This window comes from Cervus canadensis, chromosome 14 (genome assembly GCF_019320065.1).
Source record: "Cervus canadensis isolate Bull #8, Minnesota chromosome 14, ASM1932006v1, whole genome shotgun sequence".
NCBI classification, from domain to species: Eukaryota; Metazoa; Chordata; class Mammalia; order Artiodactyla; family Cervidae; genus Cervus; species Cervus canadensis.
Genome location: NC_057399.1, coordinates 43,752,450 through 43,772,722, shown reverse-complemented (window position 1 = coordinate 43,772,722; position 20,273 = coordinate 43,752,450). Strand labels below are relative to the sequence as shown.

At 38.6% G+C, this 20,273-nt stretch overlaps 1 protein-coding gene across 14 annotated transcripts in view; it reads left to right on the top strand.

Moving 5' to 3' along the window:
- Positions 1-20,273, top strand: part of BNC2 (basonuclin 2) — a 470,337-nt gene that overhangs the window by 155,681 nt on the left and 294,383 nt on the right. The window contains exon 1 of one of the 14 annotated variants that reach the window (XM_043486713.1): positions 17,044-17,420. The exons of 12 other annotated variants lie outside the window; for them this stretch is intronic. In XM_043486713.1, coding sequence (XP_043342648.1) covers positions 17,418-17,420 — 3 coding nt within the window. In that variant the 5' untranslated portion in view covers positions 17,044-17,417. Of the gene's footprint in view, positions 1-17,043; positions 17,421-20,273 lie in introns of those variants that run through there. One more of the 14 variants, XM_043486716.1, reaches the window with a different exon arrangement.

The following is a 20,273-nucleotide window of genomic DNA, read 5'->3' as shown; positions in this document are numbered from 1 at the left end:
CAGAGCCCAGAGTAAAGCAGTTGATAGTTAATGGTCTTTGAAAATGACTTTCACTGCCAGGCATCAGCCATCTCTAGGTTTCTGCACTTTTCCTCCTCCCTTTTTACTCCCCTCCTTACAGTTGGTGTGTTTCAGTAATCACATCTTACTAAAAAAGGATTAAATTGACCAAACTGACTGTGTTGATGCTAAAATAAATATTTATATTATATTAGGAGGCATGTAATTTCAGCCTGTTGAATTAGTAGGCTCCTACCTCCAATTTAGTTTGCCTCTCTAATTTGAGTGATAATGTTTTATATTGAAGTCTTAACTGTAGACATCTATTCAAATATAATTCTTCTCATCCATTCTTATCATGTAACACTAACATTGGGAATTTGGGTAATTGTTAAAATACAGGTTGTAGCACAGGTGCTTGTGTGTTGGCCTGTACTTTGTAAGTCTGTGTATAACAGGCAGACTTCACTTAACAGGTACTGTCTAATTTGTAATGCAAGGGGAACAAACGTAGTAGGCCTTATATATGGTGTTTATATACATGCGAAAGCAAATAAAGCAGGCACAAACATATTCTCAGATGGATATGTGGTATAGATTGGTATATATTAAAAAATCTGTGCACACATTTCAAGTTTATTTTCACCATGATACAGTAAGTGACTTTGAACATAGTAGGTGATCATTTTGAAATTACTTTTCTCATGTGTCTATCATCTGCAAACTGGGACTGTGTGTCTGTGTATAACCTGTAAGGCCTTAGCAAAAGCTAGGGTGAATCAAGTAACCACAGTCAAAAAATAAATCCCTAAAGGTATAGCTATCTTATCTATATAATTGTAGGTATTTTTAAAATAATTATATTTATGAGTGTATCTTAACATTCCCTGATAAATCCCGTTATTCATGCGTGGCTTTATGGAAATCTGATTAATGGAGTGACAGGACAGATTTGGGCTCCCACGGCAGCACATCCTCCCACTTCTGTGTCAGGGTTAAGAGCCGCGGCAAATCCTCCCTAACTAATTAGATGCTGAGTAAGGCATCTCAGAGAAGTTGGGGCAAAAGTGAATGGGTCACAGCCAAAGCAGGATTGCAAGGACTCCAGTGATAGTGAAAGCATTTAAGTCTGCCAGGTCGTTGTGACACGGGGTGCTGACTCCAAGGAACTGGCCGTTACAGATAGTGAGCTGGCGTCATCCACTTCCATGAAAAACACACATTCTAGTGCTTCTCTCTTCCCACCTTCCATGTCTGACACACCCTTAAAGAAAGTTAGATTGGACATCTGCCTTTATCAGTCTGCAAAGCTTTCGAGAGGACTTTTCCTGTAAACATGTATAGCTAATGGCTGTGAAAGGCCAAAGAGGTATTTTCTGAACTTGAGACTTTTGATTATAATGTGTACATGTATCAAAAGGCATGAGACAAGACACTGGAATTTGCCTTTAGCTTGTGTCCACAGTTGGAATCATGGTGTTGGAATTGAACTACGAGTTAACTCCTTTCTTTCCTGCAGAGTGTTGTCAGGGAACTTTTTGGTAACGGGGAGAAGAGAGTAAATTGTGGGGTTGACTTTTTCAGTGAGAGAATTTTTTATTTTCTGGAAGTCCCTGCTTGTTGCTGTCCAAGGAACATGGAACAAGATTCCATGATTTCCTTTCCAAGATTTCCTTTCACGTGAGGTTTGGAGCCTGGTTTGTTCTGTGGGTGGAATGAATTCTTCACCATGTGAAAATCCTGTTGTCCCTCTCATGGTGTGTTTTTGCCGCTACATAACCACGCTTCTCTAGGCCTTGGTCAGAGAGAAGATTGTTTGGGGATCGTAGGAAATGATTGATCTTACCCCTGTCTGCCAAAGCTGATGCCATTTTTATTTCCCGAAAGCAGCTGGCTTCCACATTTTGCTTGGTGATCCTCCATCTACTTAAGAACCAGGGAGAGGAGGGGAAAGAGAGTCAAAAACCCTTTCAAGGAACTTTGACATCTATTTTTAAGCTTTAGAGAAATAAAGGAAAAGAGGCATAATTCAGGCAAGGCAGCCTTTCTGTCTTGACATACAAGCAAGACATTGTATAGAAGAGGGAGTTTCTTTTCCTATAAGATACAATTATAAACAGGCGCAAAAAATAAGACGAAAAAACTTTCTGAGCAACTCAAGCTCCAGGAAGTTTTAATATGTGCAGATGACACCCGGAAAATGATGCCTAGGGCAGTGACATCCGAGGTACCTCGCCTCCTCACCGAGCATGATCTGTACTGCCTTTTCCCTCCCCAGCTTTAAAAGAAAGTTTTAGAGACTGGAAAAAAAAATAAAAGTATTGATTCTTTTTTAATTTGTACATTCCCTGTAGGAAGCCTAGCAAATATCATAGTGTACATTCAAACCCTAAGGTGAAAAATTTATGACTGGAGTTCATTTGGTTGAGGGCAGTGTGCGGTGTTCTATTCAAACGCTCTGGATAGCATTTCATGCCACAGAATCAGAGAGCAGGAGAAGAGAAAAAGAGCTGTATCATTTCTTCATTCACACAGCCTTTCTTAATGGAAATGCTTGTGGAAAAACAATGCATTACTCAAACTGGCTAACGTAGAAATCAAATTCTCAGCTTATTAATCATCATTCCAATTAAAAAAAAAGAATTGATCCTTTAACAACAAAATAATATCCTTTTGTTTTTCTTTAATTAAGCCCGTCAGTTTTTCATTTCTCTCTGTGAAGAAAATGAAAATAATCTTGAACAGTAGGAAGTTACTCATTGTAACAGGGATTCTCTTGAGCATATCTGACATCTTATTTACTCAGTATTTTTGGACTGCAGTGTTATTTTGCTACTGTCTTTAGGGTTTGTGTGTTGTTGCTGGGGGCTGGGAGGGGGGTCGCTTTAAGCCTCATTTCTGTTTGGTTGGCAGCCACTTACTTAATGACCTAAATACATGATTAGACTGTTTTTTCTTCCTATTCCTGTTCCCATAGACCTATTAATTTTCTTGCTTTATTCTCCTTTCCCTTCTGTTTTCTTTTTCTGGATTTCTCCTTACTTTCACTGGCTCTATTTGCCCTAATAAGAAGGAATTAAAAGGCACCTTCTTGCCAGTACATCACTCTGGCGGAGGGATGGAAAGAGGTGCCACCCTCAGATGTGGTCCTCAGCGTGGAGGTGCTGACAGGAGGACTGTCCTGAGTTCTGCTCTGTAAGAGTTCTTTAAGTCCGGGCGTGATAAAAACATGTAACCAGGGGCCCAGGCTTATCATTCAAAGGCGCTGAAAGGCAGTTCAATTGGATCCTTCGCTGTGGAAGAAAGTACTTAGCTGAAAAGAGATTTTGCTTTTCTCTTTTTCTTTTTTAAAAGTAGTTCTTGGCTTTATCATTTTGTGCAGTTAGACTTACATCTGCACAGGAAAGCGTTTTGTTGGAAGGAAAATGTGAAGTTTTCCATCAGTAGGTTGAAGGTATGACTCTCTAAGACAAACTGCAGTTAATAAGAGTTAACTGAAACGTTGGAAATAAAAAAGAAATCAAAGTCATGGCAGGGCTAATATTAATGGATGACAGTATAAATTGAAATGGAAAACATGCAGTATACAGGACACAATGAGGAGGATTCACTACTATTTTGTATTTAATAAATTTTAACCCATTGTTCTACCCAGCTGAGAGACTGTTAAAATGGACAAGGTTCGAAAATATTATTCTACATGGAAAGACACAGCTTCCAGGCCTTGGGCCTGCTGTGCTTTTGTGTGACTGTCATGAATTTTTCAACTTTATTAAGGTATCTTTCAGTGGCTATTTGTTCTCTAGACAGATCTTCAGGACTCATAGTTGATGATCAGAGTACCTGAACTGGGAGTTTAAACAGGAAAAATCCAGGATAATGAATGTTTTACATGCTGAAAATAATTACGTTCAGCTGGCTTAACATAATAACAAAACTAATATTAAAATGAGAACCTCTATCTAGGGTTTTCAAAATGTTTTTTTTTTTTTCCTTCCATTGAAATTTAAGCAAGAAAAATTTCATTGGGTTAAATCATTAGGAGGACTCTTTGGGCACCTAATCAGGCATAGGTAGAGAAACCTGCTCACTCCTGTGGCCTCTGCCAGTGCCGGAGAACAGTGGACATGACTGGAAGGCCATGTGCAAGAAGTGGGACAATAAGTGTACAATGACCGTAGTCAGGAAGGCACCTCCTTGTTGACCTCACGTCAGAACCTAACTCAAGAGCCAGGTAGGGGATCTGTTGCTCTATCTAATATTGCTTTTCTTTTTTAGGTATTAATATTAGAATGCCAGAACATACCAGAACCAAAGCCCTGCTCTAGACTTTGTGGAAAGACTTACTGTAAAGACCCCACATTGTCACGTGGTGGTACATCTGTATGTGGGGTACAGACAGGCAGGGAGTGTACACCTGTCCTTCGGTTGGTTGTGGGAATTAAGTGATTCATTTCTAGGTTTCTTGAGGATTTGTCCGTGGCTGCCTCAAATGCAATGAGCATATGGATGGCTCAACTTAAAAAGGAATTCCCCTTCTTAGGAATGTCATTTAAATGATCCCTTAGTTTGTACCCTTTTTGCTTCTTGAAGGTAGATTTTTGGTGAAGCTCTCTGTCATTCATTGGGAAAGAGCTAGATTGATTCTTACTTTGTGACTTGCCCATTTTTAACCAGTGGAAAACTATAGTTACCCTCAAATGAGTTAGAACCAAGCTGAGATAGAGGTACCAAGATTAGACTCTGACCCAAACTTCAAATGTCACATCATTTTCCTTCCCAATCTTTTCTTTTTTATTTTCTTGGACAACTTTGGAAAATATTCAGGGGACTGAATCAATCTTAAGATATCTTACCAATCCTATTGTCTGTTAAACGGAGTTCATTGTGAAAAAGAATTTTTCCATTTGACTCTTTTTTTTTTTTTTGACATTTATTATAAATGAAGTAGGAAGGGATCGAAAGAGAAGTCCAACATCTGGGAGAGCTTGTTTCAGTAGCTAGCCTGGGAGCCTGAACCCTAGCTTCATACAGGTGAGATGTGTTATGGGAATAAAAGCCTTGTGCATGTAATGAACCCTGCCTGCCTGTCAGCTTGGTTTTTCATGCACCATTGTTGTTCAAATAAGAAAAAGAGAATGTTCACAGCCTGTGGTGAGATTAGAGTAATGAAAATGAAGTGTTAATCTGTCAATAGCAAGCATATCTCATATACTGCTTCCTGGGCCACATTTATGCGTGTGTAATATATTCCAGGTTTTCTCATGACCAGAGAAGCTTGGATGCTCGTTACATTAAAAACACCCTTTTGGTTAAAAGTGAGAAGTTGGTCATTTTTCCTTGGGCAAATAGTTATTTTTAATAATTTCTTCATAAACCAACTGCTGCCTGCCTTCTGAGTATGCAGATGATCCACTATTCTTTATGTGCTAGTGTACCAGTACTTTGGGTCTCTGTCTTCTTTCTTCCTTTTTTTTTTTTAACAAATGCAGAATGTTGAAATAAGCCCTAGCATAAGCCTAGTTTGAGGTTTGATTTCCTAGAAATCAGTGATTAATAGAAAGAAGGAAGGAGTTAAGTGAATATAATGCTTCATCCCCATATAATACAGATGAAATATTATTAAACATTCATTATCTCATGCTTTTTTTTTGTCTTGACACAATAAAATGCAAACAAAAATAGCCAAATCAGGAATCTTCTAGGACTCTTTTATGTGTTTGCAGTCAGCTGCCATGATGCGAGCCTGAGGAGAAAAGCTTAAAACTTTGGTCATCATGAATGGGAATTAACTATGTTTTTTCCATAAAATTCCCCTTTCTAAAATGTTATAGTAGGTAAATCAACATGAATGTAGTGAATTATACTTTTCATAGAATTGTTTTAATTTTTGTTTTTATCAGTTTACTCAGTTATTTGAGAAATTAAATTTTTTCCCAAAGTGATACTCTTAAAGAAAAAAGAATAAATTTAACCTTAGATTATAACAAGATGTTTTAAAGAAAATAATCTGAATATTTACATGTATGCTACCCATGGGGTCATCTCTTTTAAGAAGCATCTTAAGAGATGGTTTCAGAAGAAGTGTAAAAGGTATGGGGAGAGGTAAATTAATAATTGAGTTCCAGGTGTCTGCTGCTAATTGCTCAAAATTCAAGCATAATGGATATTAAGGAAAAATGCTTCCCAAAAGAAATATATAACATTGTTGTTCAGCTTTTGGGTCTAAAACTTTATTTATAGAGCTCATACTTTCGGTATTTTCTCTTTTTCTATTCAAATAGGTGTTAAGGAATACAGTATGATCGTTATGATTTTGAGAGCTGTTTGCTTAAAGTTGTTCAGGTTGTTAAGAATCAAGAGAATTTGGGGATTAATGTCTAATTGTGAAGTAAATTTGGCATGTGTTCAAGGGTTACTTTCTTAAGGTGAGAATGAAAGAAAAACACCTCTTTTAGGAAGGAAACACCTAATTAAAAAATAATCTTTCAAGAATGTGGTCCAGTGATGAAACATAACTTGGAAACACTCTATGAAAGTTGATTTACATTTTCTTCTTTTTAATAAGTTGGAATATGGCTAGTCATAGCATATTTAATGCATTCTGAACTGTACAGTACTTCAGACATAGTCTGTTGATATTCTTGGATGAAGCAAAAAGATTCTTTCCTTTGCTAAATAGGGTATTTCTAATTTGTTTGTAAAAGCTATTAATGGATAGAAGTACTATCTTCTTGTGGTTGATTGGAAATAGAGAAATAGAAAGATTTTCTCCTTGAAATTACTTGCAGTTAAGGGAAAAAGCAAAATAGATGTGCATTGTAACTGTCATAGACATCTGCTTTTAGGTAATCATTTTTAAAGAAATATGCCATGACTTTTGGGTCATTTGAACCTGCAATAATGTCTATTTAATATAAGTATAAATGTCAGGTTGTGGCATACATGTGGAGCCAGTAAAGACGAGTATTTCCTATGATAATATTCATGCATCCTAAATGTTGACTTTTGAAATTTACCTTGAAGATGTATTCTATTTTCACATTAGGGTCAGTTTTCACTTAAGTACATGATCGTTCTGGAAAGGAAGTACAGAAGTGTTAACATGTGAAGGAGCAAAATGGATGTAGATCCGGGTAACAGCATTGACTTGAGCACCTTTGCTGGGCTTCAGGGAAGAATGTGGTTGACTGAAAACCAGTGTAAATGTTTTGTTGAACCACTGTTAAAGATGAGATCATCAGTTTTAGATTTGCTTTAAATTTTTCCTTTTTAATTATCAAAAGCAGTTTGCTTTGCACTTAATGTTTGATTGAACAACTGTATTTTGAAAAATCTACCCACCATCTTCCATTATGCAAACTCATGAAACAAGAAAGAGGAAATACCCTTCTCCTTTTTTCCCACAAACTCTGTTAACCCTCTTTGGAGTTTTATGTCTTTTTAAAGATCAAGAGTTGCCCAAAAGGGCCACGAGGAAGTAAGATAGTAACAAGCCAGGGGAGTGAATCTGACGGGGATTGCAGTGGATCAGAAGGACCTTGTGTGAACCACAGTGAGGTTTCAGCTCCCCAGCTCCAGACAGTTGTTGTCAGGTGGGGATGCAGGCCCAGTGTTGTGAGATCCTTCTCTTCTCTCTCTCCCTTCCTTTTTAGTGGGAAGTCAGAAATCCAGATTTTTATGTGGACTCTCCTGATTTTTAAATCTTGGCAACGTTTTCAAATATTTTTAAAAGTGTGTGGTCCAAACAAAACTCATCTGTAGGCTTTATTCAGCCTAGTGACTGCCAGATAGAAACCTCTGTTTTAGATAGTATTTTAATGGATGAAGATAATAGTTTCATTGCATGTGAACATTCATCTTGGGAATTCCCCACTGGGATGAACCAAATTCTTCATTTTTTTTTTTTAACAATTAAAAAAAAGTTTAGTAAATATATTTCTGGTGCTGATCATTTTGATGTATAGCTTTTCTTCTTGTGACCCACATACAAAGAAAAATCACATGTGACCAAAACAAAAAATAGAGGCTTTTAATAAAAGTTGAAAAGTAAGAATTTTAGAATTCTAGGGAAGAAAGGGGAGATTTCTAGATTTGGAAAAGAATTCCATGATTTGTGTCAGTAACTGATGTAGATGAAAAGTTGAATTCAACTCTAAAGAGCTTTTTATCTCACCTTTAAGCAGTGGATCGTTGGCCCTGAATCTTTGCAGTAATTTACCAGGCAATTGACTATGATGTCACAGGGAGGAGATGAACCACAAGGGGAAAACTTACCTATGCTAGTTCATACAAGGCCAATATTGTATACAAGCTTCTAGAAAACATCACTTATAAGACATGTTTTCAATGCCTATGTAAATTTTTTGAAGGGGCTCTTGAAGATAAAATAATCCATTCATAGTTGAATTTCTCTAGGCAAATACCATCATTTTCAACAGAACCGGTAATTAATTGGTTTGAATCTCAAATTGAAGGTCATCCTGTTATTGATTTTCGTGGGAACAGGAAACAACATCTTGTTAAAATGATCTCTGCAAATGGCACCTCCATGTGCCTAGTTTCCGTCTAGGGTCTTGTGGAACAGCATCGCCGTCAGTGTCGGGCACCAATCAGAAGGGAGTCACCGCTGATGTAAACATAACAAGCTGTTGGTTTGCTTCCAAAACAGCAGAGAAGAGCTGAGCTGGAACAGAGACCAGAGAGTAACAGTTTGTTTTATATAGTAAGTCAGGTATTTCAGCTCAAGTGACTGGTGCGGCTTGTTACAAAGCATCTGCCAGGGTGGCAGAATGACGTCGGTATGCCATGTTCAAGAAGTTCAGCGTCAACACAGTTGTGACTTACCACTTTCAGAAACCTTTCAACTGGGAATTAGATAAAATAATCGTTAATACTGGGGAGGGAAGCACTGCCGTAAAGAGGGTGGTGAAGAATGGAGGATAAAAGAATGTACTCCTTCAGATGCTCTTCCTTTTTATAAAATGTTTGTGTCTTGTGTTTTAGAAGCAGTTTTATTGTTGCACGTGCCAGGCTGTTTGAAACCAGTCCTTTCTTTCTCTCGGTGTTTATACTTCTTGCAAATGGTGTAATGTGAGGGTAACATGAACTAGGTGGGTGGCAAACATGATGCCTTTCTAAACCGGAATAAGTATTTTAATTTGAGCTATGCTAAACAAGTTGGAAACTCAGTGCAGCTTCTTCTTAGGGTTCAAAGTAAAATTCTTAATAAAAAATATAAAAAAAAAAAGGGAGGAGAGAGAACCTTCCATTTTAAATACCCTGGAGCTGTGAATGCAGTTATTTCTAGGTTGACTTCATTTTGTGTAGGCATGATAGTGGCACCAACCATCTATGTTAAGACTTAACATTCCACAGAGCCATTTCAAGTTTATTATGAACTTCAAAGTCTGCTCATCCCTAAAAGAATATCAAGTTTAAGCATGCCACTCTGCCATAGTCACAGTTAACTTCAATCAAGAAGTGACTTTCTTGAGTCTAAAAGGCTGACTTCCCTACAGGTGATCCAGTCTTTGAGTCTAGTGCAGTCATCTTGCTGATCGTTGCCCTCCTGAGTCGTTAATCTATCTTGTTAGCAGTGGTTGGAAAGTACCCCCAAATAAGACAGGACTCCTCACAATTTGTTTAAAGCTTTACAATGAAGTCAGCATTCTTTTTCAGCTTTACTCCTAGGGCTCAGGTCATTGATCCTATTTTACCAATTCCCAGTTGGAATTTCTTTACAGGTTTTAGAAACATAGGGGAGTGTGGGGGAAGATGTTGATGGTTCCCAATACTGTCCTAATACTTGATAGTTTCTATACTTCAGATGGCTACTAATGCTTTGGGAAATAATATGGGGCTGTTCAGCCTGATCTCTTGGTGTTTAGCTTCTCTTCTTGGGGAAAGGAATTCTTCATTTCCTCTATGTAAAATGCCTACCCTTTTGGAGGCTGCTGGTCTTTAGTTCCTACCTCACTTAATAAACCACCCCTGTCGGTATCATGCATCTCAGAGATGGAACTTGACGGACTAGTCAGCATTGCAAAGGTCACCCTAAAGCTATTGGCAGAATACCCTGCCCTTTGTTGCTCAGTGATTATAATGCTACCTTAGCAGTTAACTGGATGTATTTGACTGAGCTGCTTTTTCCGAATACCAAATTATCCATTTCTTATAAACACCTGATAGAATGCCCAGTCACAAGCTATCTCAAGTATATTTTCAAAAGATATCTTTAACAATACTTGAAATATCAGTGCTTTGGCCACCAGAAAGGGGTAGGTGGTGTCCATTGCATTGTTTTGCTTCAGTGGAAATATTTCTAAATTATTCTCATCTTTGAGAGTTTTTGCATTTTCTGAAATGATACTGTTCCAACAAATTCGAAAATTAAAGGTGTTCCCGAAAGTTTCTTTACGTTACAGCTTGTCTTCTGTTAGTGTAGCAGTATTTAAAATCATGTTGTGAATTGACTGTTTTTTAAGAGAAATGCTATAAAAGTTCATTTCCTTTCATGTTATTTCCCATGAATATAAAATATGGAAAGAGCTCTTTTGGTTTTAGGTAATAACTTTAAACAGTATAAAACTGGGTTTCACCATATTTTGTGTATTCAAATGCACTTCAGAGTTTTCTTACTGAAATATTAGTTCAATTCTATTCAGAATTATAGAGGAATAACTAATAAATGATCAAGCTACTTATTTGAGGCAGGGGAACTGCACTTGAGACTTGAGTTTTGTATTTTGCATGCTTACATTGATTTTGTGATACCAGTACAATCTTGATATACTTTCTAGTACACAGGTAGTATCTTTGCCTTAGCTGTCATTTAAATAAAAATGAGTAAAGAGTAAATCATTATCTTTACATGATGCATGTACTTTGGACTAACTTCTCTCTCAAATGTGTGATTTGCCATATATTCTTACCTCCTCCAGTTCTGTTTGGTCCTTGTTGGATTGGGTGAGCAATTTAGGCATTTAAACTCACTTCTTCTTTGGTTTCAAAGCGAGTAAGTAAAGGCACAGAGAAATCCCTTCAGTTTACCTTTCAGTATCTTTGAACCAAGCAAATTCTGTCCTACTTTCCTGTCATGCATCCATTCAGTTGTTTCTCATTGAGCTAAATAAGCACATCTATAGCAGACTATATTCTCCCCCCTCTCCAAAATAATAGGATGAAATCAGCATTCAAATAGCTTTTGTTGCAAAAATTCAACAATCAAAGGAAGGGAACCAAACAGCAATGATTTAAAATAAGATGATGAACATGAAGTTCAGGTACTGAACAGTATCTGAAAGCAAAGTATAGTGATAAGAGTTTTGTGTTGTAGGTTCTTAAGACTTAGGCGTTTGTTGAAAAGACTCTTTTTCTTTAACCCAGAGGTATGTTTATCTTAGAATAATAATCATTTCATGCTGTTCATTTTTTTTTCTAGTTGACCCATTCTCCAGACCTTTAAAAAAAAACTTTTTTTAAGTGGATGTAAATTCCATTTTAATTAGACCAGTGCAATCTAATACTGCAACTAGCCAGGAATGGAAGAAACATGCTGGAAGTTAATACAACCCAAATCAGCCATAGCCAGATAATTCCCCTGATCTTTGTAACAACCCCCTTCCCCACCTCCACCATGAAATGACCCTGTTGTTCTGGAGTTTCAACAAGACATTTAAGGTTCATTTAAAAAAATGATCATCCTTTCCAGGAATCTTTGCTCTTGCATTTCTCTTTCTTTCCCTTGCCACACAAGCTGTCATTGGTATAGGAGAGAGGTTGGGGGGAGGGGAAGAGGAGGAAGCCCTGTTCAAATCGTGTCACGTAGCACTAATTCATCTGCTCTCATTAGAGGGAGCGAGGGACAGCAGTGATGGCCAAGAGCTGCACTCCACACATGACACGCGAACAGTTTGGGGAATAGAAAATTGCTTTCTCAGGAAGCCCAGCCAATTAAGGACTTGACCATATTGAATGTCAAGTGTTAATTTAGGTTTTTCTTCATTTTCCCAGTAGTAATGCGGGTCCTGTGATGAGCAAATACATGTCAAGTAAAAGTTGATTGCATGAAGGACCCGGGTATTATATGTCACTGACAAGTCACAAATGTACTGAAGTCTTTTAACCCCTTAGGTGGGTGTGGTGGGGGAGGGGAAAGGGGAGAGGATTAATGTTACCATAATGATAAGAATAGGTAGTTTATGTGGGGGTGGCATGGATGGGACAGACAGTAATGGTAATTCATGCAAAAACCAGGGATAGGACAAATCCTACTCTGAGGGCATAGAAGCCCCTGAAAAGCATATAATACGATGCTCTGCTGTTGCAGACATGGTACTCAGAATATATATTGTCTGTTTTAAGATTATATGAAAAGGGAAAGTAATGTACTCTATGGTCTTGACCTAGGAAATTCCTTATTAATTATCTCCTTTGAAAGAAATAAAACATTCGTTAAGTAATCACACTCTTTTGGGCATTTTAATCCTTTGGCTCAGTGCAGCTGTCAAATTTCTAGTATTTATAATTTCAGTTTCTAATCAAATACTCGTTTAAAGAAGTAGCTGTGTAATTCTGTGTAATAGCAGAGATGCTAAACATGAGACTGAAAGAACGTTTGTTTTCCATCTCGAGTCTCTCTGGAGGGTGGTGTTTAGCCAATAGAAACTGGTAGAAGGTCAGTCATTGTCTTTCATTTCTTTTGGTGCCTAAGTGTAGAAAGGAAGAGATTCAAGCTTCAGTGAGTGAGGTAACTTTGCCTTTTTAAAACTGAATGTTGCAGGTTGCCCATCATGTATAGCATCTCATTTCCATTCATCAGCATTCATTTACATGTGAATGTCCTGAAAATAAGAGAATATCTGTTTCTGTTGCAGTTGTACTAGTAGCAAATAAAAATATCTGCTCACTTTAAAACAGTGCTGTGTGTCATTTAAACAATCTTAAAGTGAAACTCAGAGCAATTACAATCTGGTCATTTTCTTCCCTTTTTATGTATTAATCAGGTGCCCCCTTCATATCTTTAAGGCTGTCACTGTAATTCAAATACTTTCTTGAAATTTACTCTCTTCTATTTATTCCACAGTTTTTTAACACACTTGCCTTTGTGTTTTGACAATGCCTGCACTCTGATGACTTAAGTCTGCTAGTGCTTTAAATTTGGCAGCAAAAAGTATTAAGCCTTTCTCTCAGGTTAGGAGCTGTGCTATCATTAAATTAAAACTTGGTTAAATTTACATTAAAGAACAGTTAGGAAACAATTCCAAGAATCTGATGTCTAATAAAATAGATTTTTTTCTTAAGAAAGAAACATTAGGCTCTTAAATGCTGGGATGTAATGTCAGTTCTTTTACATCTCCCCTCCCTGTCTCAAAACTAACCAAATAAAATAAACTAGCCCTCCCTTCCCTTCCTATGTTGATAAGCTCTGTCTATGGGACTCTGGTGGCGTTTCAAAAGTACTGTTTAATTACACTCTGATTGTCAGCAGCTTCTCTTCCGCTGGGTGTGCTGAGAGACTTAAGTAAGTTTCCGTAAAGTAAATTCTGATGATGGCAGCTCGGGGTTGCTGATTCAAGTTATTCCTTCTCTTCTGTGTCACTTTTGACGGATGGTACCTAATGCAATCAGCCACAGGCCCACAAAGCCTTTCCTTGGGTCGTGTTAGCAACTGGACTAGGGGTTCCCCTCCTCCCCAGACCTTGCCATCAGATGTTCACTCCTTCCTGCGCCCCGCCCCCCCCGCCCCCAACTTGTCAGCCCAAATAGGAAAGGGAAAAGAACTGCAGGACTACCCAGGACAGGCTCTTCCGAAACCTCCGTCTCCCGGTGGTGCAGTCGGAGCTGCCTCCCTTTGCGTGCCTTTTTGATAAATTTAAGAAGTCAAATCGCTGACACAGATAGATAATCCAAGTGTATAGGGTGAAGAGTTATAAATTAACACATTATTCCCTCTTAATGTGAAATACTTGAGAATGCATTTTCTCAGTCCCCTGACATCTACCCAGTGAGGGCTCGCATTGTACTTTTCAAGTGGCATTGATTTGTTAAAGCGCTGAATTAGCATCTCTGGCCAGCTGCTAGATCCACTGTTGTGTCGTGGGGCTCCTGTACCTTCTCTCTCCCCAGCCATCTCTTTTTTCCCTTTGCTCTCCCTTTCCATTTTGCTGCTTGCGTTTCTTTCAGTCTGGTTTCATCCTTCTGCATCTCCTTTTCCTTCCTTCCCTGTTTCATCCACACACTTCCTTTCTCGGCTCATCTTGTTGCCTCTGAGGGTTGCCCTCACTCAGGGTTAAAGTCTGACTGCCTGTGAGGGTTAAAGTCTGACTGCCTGTAGGGGGTGTGAGGTGGGACCCTGGCAGGGATTGCTAGGGGTGGATGACTTAGCAAATCCAATAGCTCCAAGTAGACTCTTAATAGATTAACACATGCCTGTTTGTGCTCATCTTAATAGGGGTTGGTGAGAAACATCTCACCTATTTTGCTTGCTAGAAATTAAAAGGTAACTTACAAAACTTTAAAATTTGTATTCCCAAATGCCATTTAACACAGTAAAATTTTCTTTTGGTTAAGTTAAAGGTAAAGAAAATTATTGATGGTTATCACAGACTTGATCATATGCTTACACCCACCAAAATGTTTCTGTAAAACTTTTGCATTGGTGCAACTTTATGCAATCCAATAAACTTACTGATAGAACTTTCTTTTCTTACAGGTTCGGTAGTGTTCTGATTCCATTTATTTGGTACCGTTTGATATAAAAACATGACTTCCTCATGGTGCCTCACTGTACTATAGCAGTATTAAGATTATAAAATTGGTTGACAGTTTTTTATTTAGAAATAAGGGATGGGTTATTGCTTCTTTTTAGCAGTGTGTCTCAAAGTTCCTGAGGTTTTCAGAGGAACCGCATCACAATTGGGAGGTTTAACATGCTGCATGTGCATGATCACAGACTTGACTCTTTTCTTTCTCTAGATAACTGGTCGAAGATGCTTTGAGATCATCGTGTTGATTGATTTGATATGAGCAAAAAAGTGTATCTGCCTGAATTTAAATAGAAATTATCCTCTGTAATTTTAGTTTCATTGCTTTAAGTAGTGCTGTCTGCAGTTTTACTAGGCTTCCCACTTGTAACATAAAAATTGGATTTGAATATACTTTGGTAATAAGTCAGATCATTTAAAAAATCAGATATCTTTATTGCTGGATTTTATATATGTTAAAATGACAGTCTGATTTCAGCATTTATATTTTGAAATGGAAATATTTCACTAGGATTTGATAATCTTTGCTTCTCTGTTGGCTTGATTTCCCACCCCCTGTTCCCCAAGTCAATTCCTTTTTTTTTTTTTAAATTAATTGCTGTCCTCCTAGCTAGAATTAGCATGGTTTGGCTAAGGTGAAGGGATTAGAATGACTCTTCAAGGCATGATAATGTCTGTTTAAAGAAAAGGAAGAAAAAAAAGTCTTTTAACTGGGGCTTAAGACTAATTCCATCTACTAAGGAGACAAAAATTACGCTAAAGGAGACAATTTGGCTTTATTTTCTGTGTGCATGTTAACCTGCGTAGCGATCATTATTTTGTATTTTAGGGTGTTCTCTGAAGGAAGATGTTCTTTACTTGCTGTAGGAAGGGGATGTGACCTCATTCTAGGAGATGAAGGCTGGAACACCTTCTGCCTTTTTGCAGGGATAACCACAGTTCACCTGGCTATTGTTCAGGGTCAAGGTCAGGGTCAGGGTCAGGAGGGACTAGCTTCTTAGAATGGCCTCTGAATGGAGTAGAGAGGACAAATTAGAAGACAAAAAAGTAGGGCAAGGTTGAAAGTGAAAGTGCCCCATATGAAAATAGTTAAGGATCAGAAAAAGAAAAAAAAAAAATAGAAAAGTAGAAAAATCTGGAAGGCATACTTGAGTAGTGAGAGTGAAGTTGAGGATAGAGGGAAAAAGAGAGGTTGGAGGGGCAAACTTATAATATCTTGTAACTTTCAAAATTAATGAAAATCAATACTTTTGTAAATGGCTATACAGTACCAAATTGGCATCACCGCAGAGTCCAAAATTACTTCAAACATTTAAAAACTTTTAATGTGATTTTTGACTTTTCATTCATTGCACATTTATTTTCTCTTGTTCCTTAGTTTGTCGCTTCTGTTCCTTGGAAGGCAGACAGCTCTGAGCTCTGCACAAGTAATAAATCAATACATCTAGAGTTTAAAAAAACAAACAGCTAATTTGTTCCTTGTTCCTTGTGTGGTAGTACTTCAGCCACATGAAATGGTTAAGTGTGCATGTTCAACACCTTTGAGTTTTTTCTCTAAAATTCTCTGGAGAAATCAGAATAATTTCTGTTTTTGTGTTTTGTAAGTCTAAATGAAATGTCCCTTAAATGCAGGAAGAACTGGCAGCTTTGATAAGTTGTCCCCAAAGCAAACCCGTTTGTCAGTAATCATAGCCTAATTATGGATGCAAATACAAAGTTTGTGTTTTAAGAAGTCGTAAGACAAAGGAGAAAAGAGAAACAGACCCTTCCCCAGCACCAGGCAGTAGCCTTCACCCCGCACCCCCCTTCCACAGGAGCCCGTCCATAGTAGCAGTAATAATGAGAGAGAACCCTCTGGCGCCGGCCCAAGTCCTGTCGAGAGGGAGCCGCCGGCGGCCTGCACAGTGTGTGGCTCCGCGGGAGTGCCAGAGTGACACACGCATCACAAGGCGGTCACAATGCGAGGGGTCAGGGGTCACGTTCAAGAGCAGGGTGTTGCTGGCCCGGCCGAGGAAGCAGAGGTGGCCCCTCTGTGCTCAGAGTGTGGGTCTGTGTACTCCTTTCCCGTCAAAGCTGGCCCGGCAGGGCCAAAAAAGCGGTTCCTTGGCAGGGTTTAATGGCAGGATGATGTAGTCTGTTGTGACTAGTGCATTCCTTTCAGGTTAAACTAGGGAAATGGCATTGTGTTAAAATTCCAAGTCGCATGAATGTTTTATTGCCACAGTGCATTTAGCCCTCTAGGGGAGTGTGTGTGGCGGCCGGTGGGGGCGGGGGTGGCGGGGGGGACTTAGAGACTCAGGAACTATCAGAAGAACACTTCCCTTGGAAAATTTTACCCACCAGCGTGAAGCTGATTTGCTGTGATGGTCACTTAGAAGGGTTTCGCTTTTTCCTCAACTGTGACCGTTTTAAAAGTCTTGCCATCCGGACAATTACCGGCTGAAGAAACCACGACAGGACCCAGGCACAGAGGTGGCGAGATAGAGAGGAGGAATGCGCCAGAAAGGAGCTGAGCTGCCCGCTTGTATAAACTGCCCCCTCCCCGCCCCGTCCCTGTCCCCCCCTTCCCTGGGCTGAGCTTCGCTGTGCGCGGAAGGCCAGGAGCGATCAGTTCCCCTCGCAGCGCTGACGGCGAGGCCACTGCAGCTCATGGTACCGTATGTTACCAGTCAGCCTCCCTCATTCCTTCTCCCTGGCTGCTTTGGGGGCTGTGTGTGGGTGGTGGTTTTTTTTTTTTTTTTTTTTTAAACCTTTTCTCTCTAATAACGGTTTCTGTTAGTCAGAGGGATACAGTTTGGGAATGCAGAAGGACAGAGAGTTTGAAACAAAACAAACTTAAGTATGGCACTTTTTTTTTTCCTTCTCCTTGGCATTCAGAAGGGAGAAACCAAACCATTCTAGTTCAGTCGCAGCCAAACGTTTCCAGTGTGATTTAAAACCAGGAATTCTGGAAAGAGGGCAGTTTGAGATGCAGGTCATCTGGGCTGCGGATCTTGTAAAGAGACTTTTGTACAACCACGTGAGCATCTTTAGGGTTGGAGGGCACGCTCAGGTTCTGCCATTGTCTGGGATGTATCCATTTTGCCAATTGCCCCCGCCGGTCCCTCTCTGGGGAAAACTCTAGTCTGGTCCTTCGCTGCTCCAATTGTTTGAGGCTTACGTTTACTCAGGGTGTGTATGATTGGACGTGGGTTGTAATTGTGCATGTTGAATGTAGCTGTCGGGTGGCTTCCTGATTTGACCTGACTCAGGTTAATTTATAACAGATTAAAATGTGGACGTATGGAATGCCTCCTGATTTTGCATTGGGACTTCATAGAATATTCATGCATCTGATTTTTTTTTTCCCAGTGAATAAGAGAAATACAACTTGTCTTGGGCTTACCTAAATAAACATATCATCTTAGTTTGCATTTTAGGTTTGAATGGCCTGTTGCTCTTCACTTGCAAACCTTAATACTTGCTTTGATTCCATGTTCTTGTAATGGCTCATTTTTCTCTTCCTTAGTAGTAATTGATATATAAGACATACATAGAGTTGTGAATGTGTGTGTGCCTGTGTGTACATGCACACTTTGACAACTACCACATGAATGCAAGGAAAAACTTTTTATAGTTGTTAAGCCAGGATAGATTTCCACTGATAAGTTATTTTTTAGAATCTTATGTAACAGAAATTTAAGTCAAGAATATACTATAAAACAGTAAATTGTGAGTGTGTGGTGTGCCTTACTTATAAAGTTGTGGGTATGTGATTTATGTTTTTCTATAAAACGATGGTTTTGTCCAGATAGACCTCCTGACTTTAATCTGATTAGTGCTGTCCATAGATGGTTTATTATTTGTAAACAGATACATTCATATTGTTTATGGGAGGTCTTAAACCAACATGCAGTCAACTCTATGGCAAAATCAAGATTGATGTGTGGACTTGGCACTTCAAATTTTAGATGAACTCATTAGATATTTTTGAGAATACTCACTTTAAGGATTCTTTTCAGTGATGAATGTAATCAAGTGGTAGTGATGGAAGTTTTCTTTTGATGATTTTTGTTTCTAGTTTCCAATTTTAAAGTGTACTTTTCAGAGGAACATTAAACTTAACTTTGTGCTGGATTTCTTTTTCCCTTTAGCCAGTTTCAAAATTCTTTTTCCTAAAAAGTAGAAAAACTTGTCAACAGTGCCAAATCGAGGAAAAAAGTCTATCGTATATGCTTAGATTATCTAACAAAATTTGTTATCCTGATCATGGAAGCAGTGTTTGATTATAAAAAGGATGTCGTGGTTGTATCCAAATTTCAATTCATTAAAATTGCCCCTTTATAATCCAAGAGGGAAAGAATGGAAATACCCCAGTATCATGTCTCCTTAACATGAAAATTAAAGTTGATTTAGAATTTTTTCCTTAAAAAAATCAAACTTTTACAAAATATTAATACTTATTCTTTCAGCATTTTTCTCTCCCCATTGTACCAGCATTATTGTTTGACATTGCAGAACTCTCTGGTGGGGATTGAGAACTGTGGAGAAGTTAAAAGATTGGTCCCAGGTTCAGATTCTCATGTTGCCACTTACTTATGATCTTGTGACCTTGGGTGAATCACTTTATCCCTAACTTTTATTTTCTTTTGTTAAAATGGGGAAAAGAACACTTGAAAATTTGTCAGGAAGATGAAATGAGACAACACCCATGAACTTCAGGTACATAGTAGGTGTTCAGTAAACTGTAGATCTTGTTCTTTGAGCTTGTCTTGAGGCAGGTGTCCCTTGGAAAGCTGTTTTTTTTTTTTTAAGAGGGATAAATTTGAATGTTTTAATTTCACCAAATATCAATAAGAAAGGAGATATTAAGTATTGGCAGACAGCTTTCTTTCTTTCTTTTTTTTTGAGAATTGCTTTGTATCATCCATTAGTCTTGTGTTTTCGCCACTCTGCAAAATTCTTACTGGGATGACCTTCCTGGATGTCAGAATGATGCTGTTATTTCTGAAATATCAGTTATGGATAACCAAAGACTAGAAGCTAAGCTGGCAAATTCTGTTACATTCTATTTACTTTTGAATCATCAGTTCTAATCCCTCCCTCGAATCAAAGCTTCTTGCTTTATTATCATTGTTGTTGCCTAGTCGCTAAGTTGTGTATGACTCTTTTGTGACCCAGTGGACTAGAGCCTGCCAGGCTTCTCTGTTGATGGAATTTCCCAGGCAAGAATATAGAGTGGGTTACCATTTCCTTCTCTAGGAGATCTTCCCAACCCAGGGATCAAACCTGTGTCTCGTGCATTGGCAGGCAGATTCTTGACGGCTGAGCCACCTTGGAAGCCCACTCATTATGGTTAGCACTTGGTAGTAGAGCTAAAAGTTCCATTATACAGGTGCCCTGGTCTCTGTCCCTGGCTTTGTGAATATGCACTTGTATTCATGGAATCAGGGTCACACTAAAGCAAATAGCATTTACACCTTTTAGTAGAACTAAACAGAAGAGTATAGCAAGGCACCTATATGT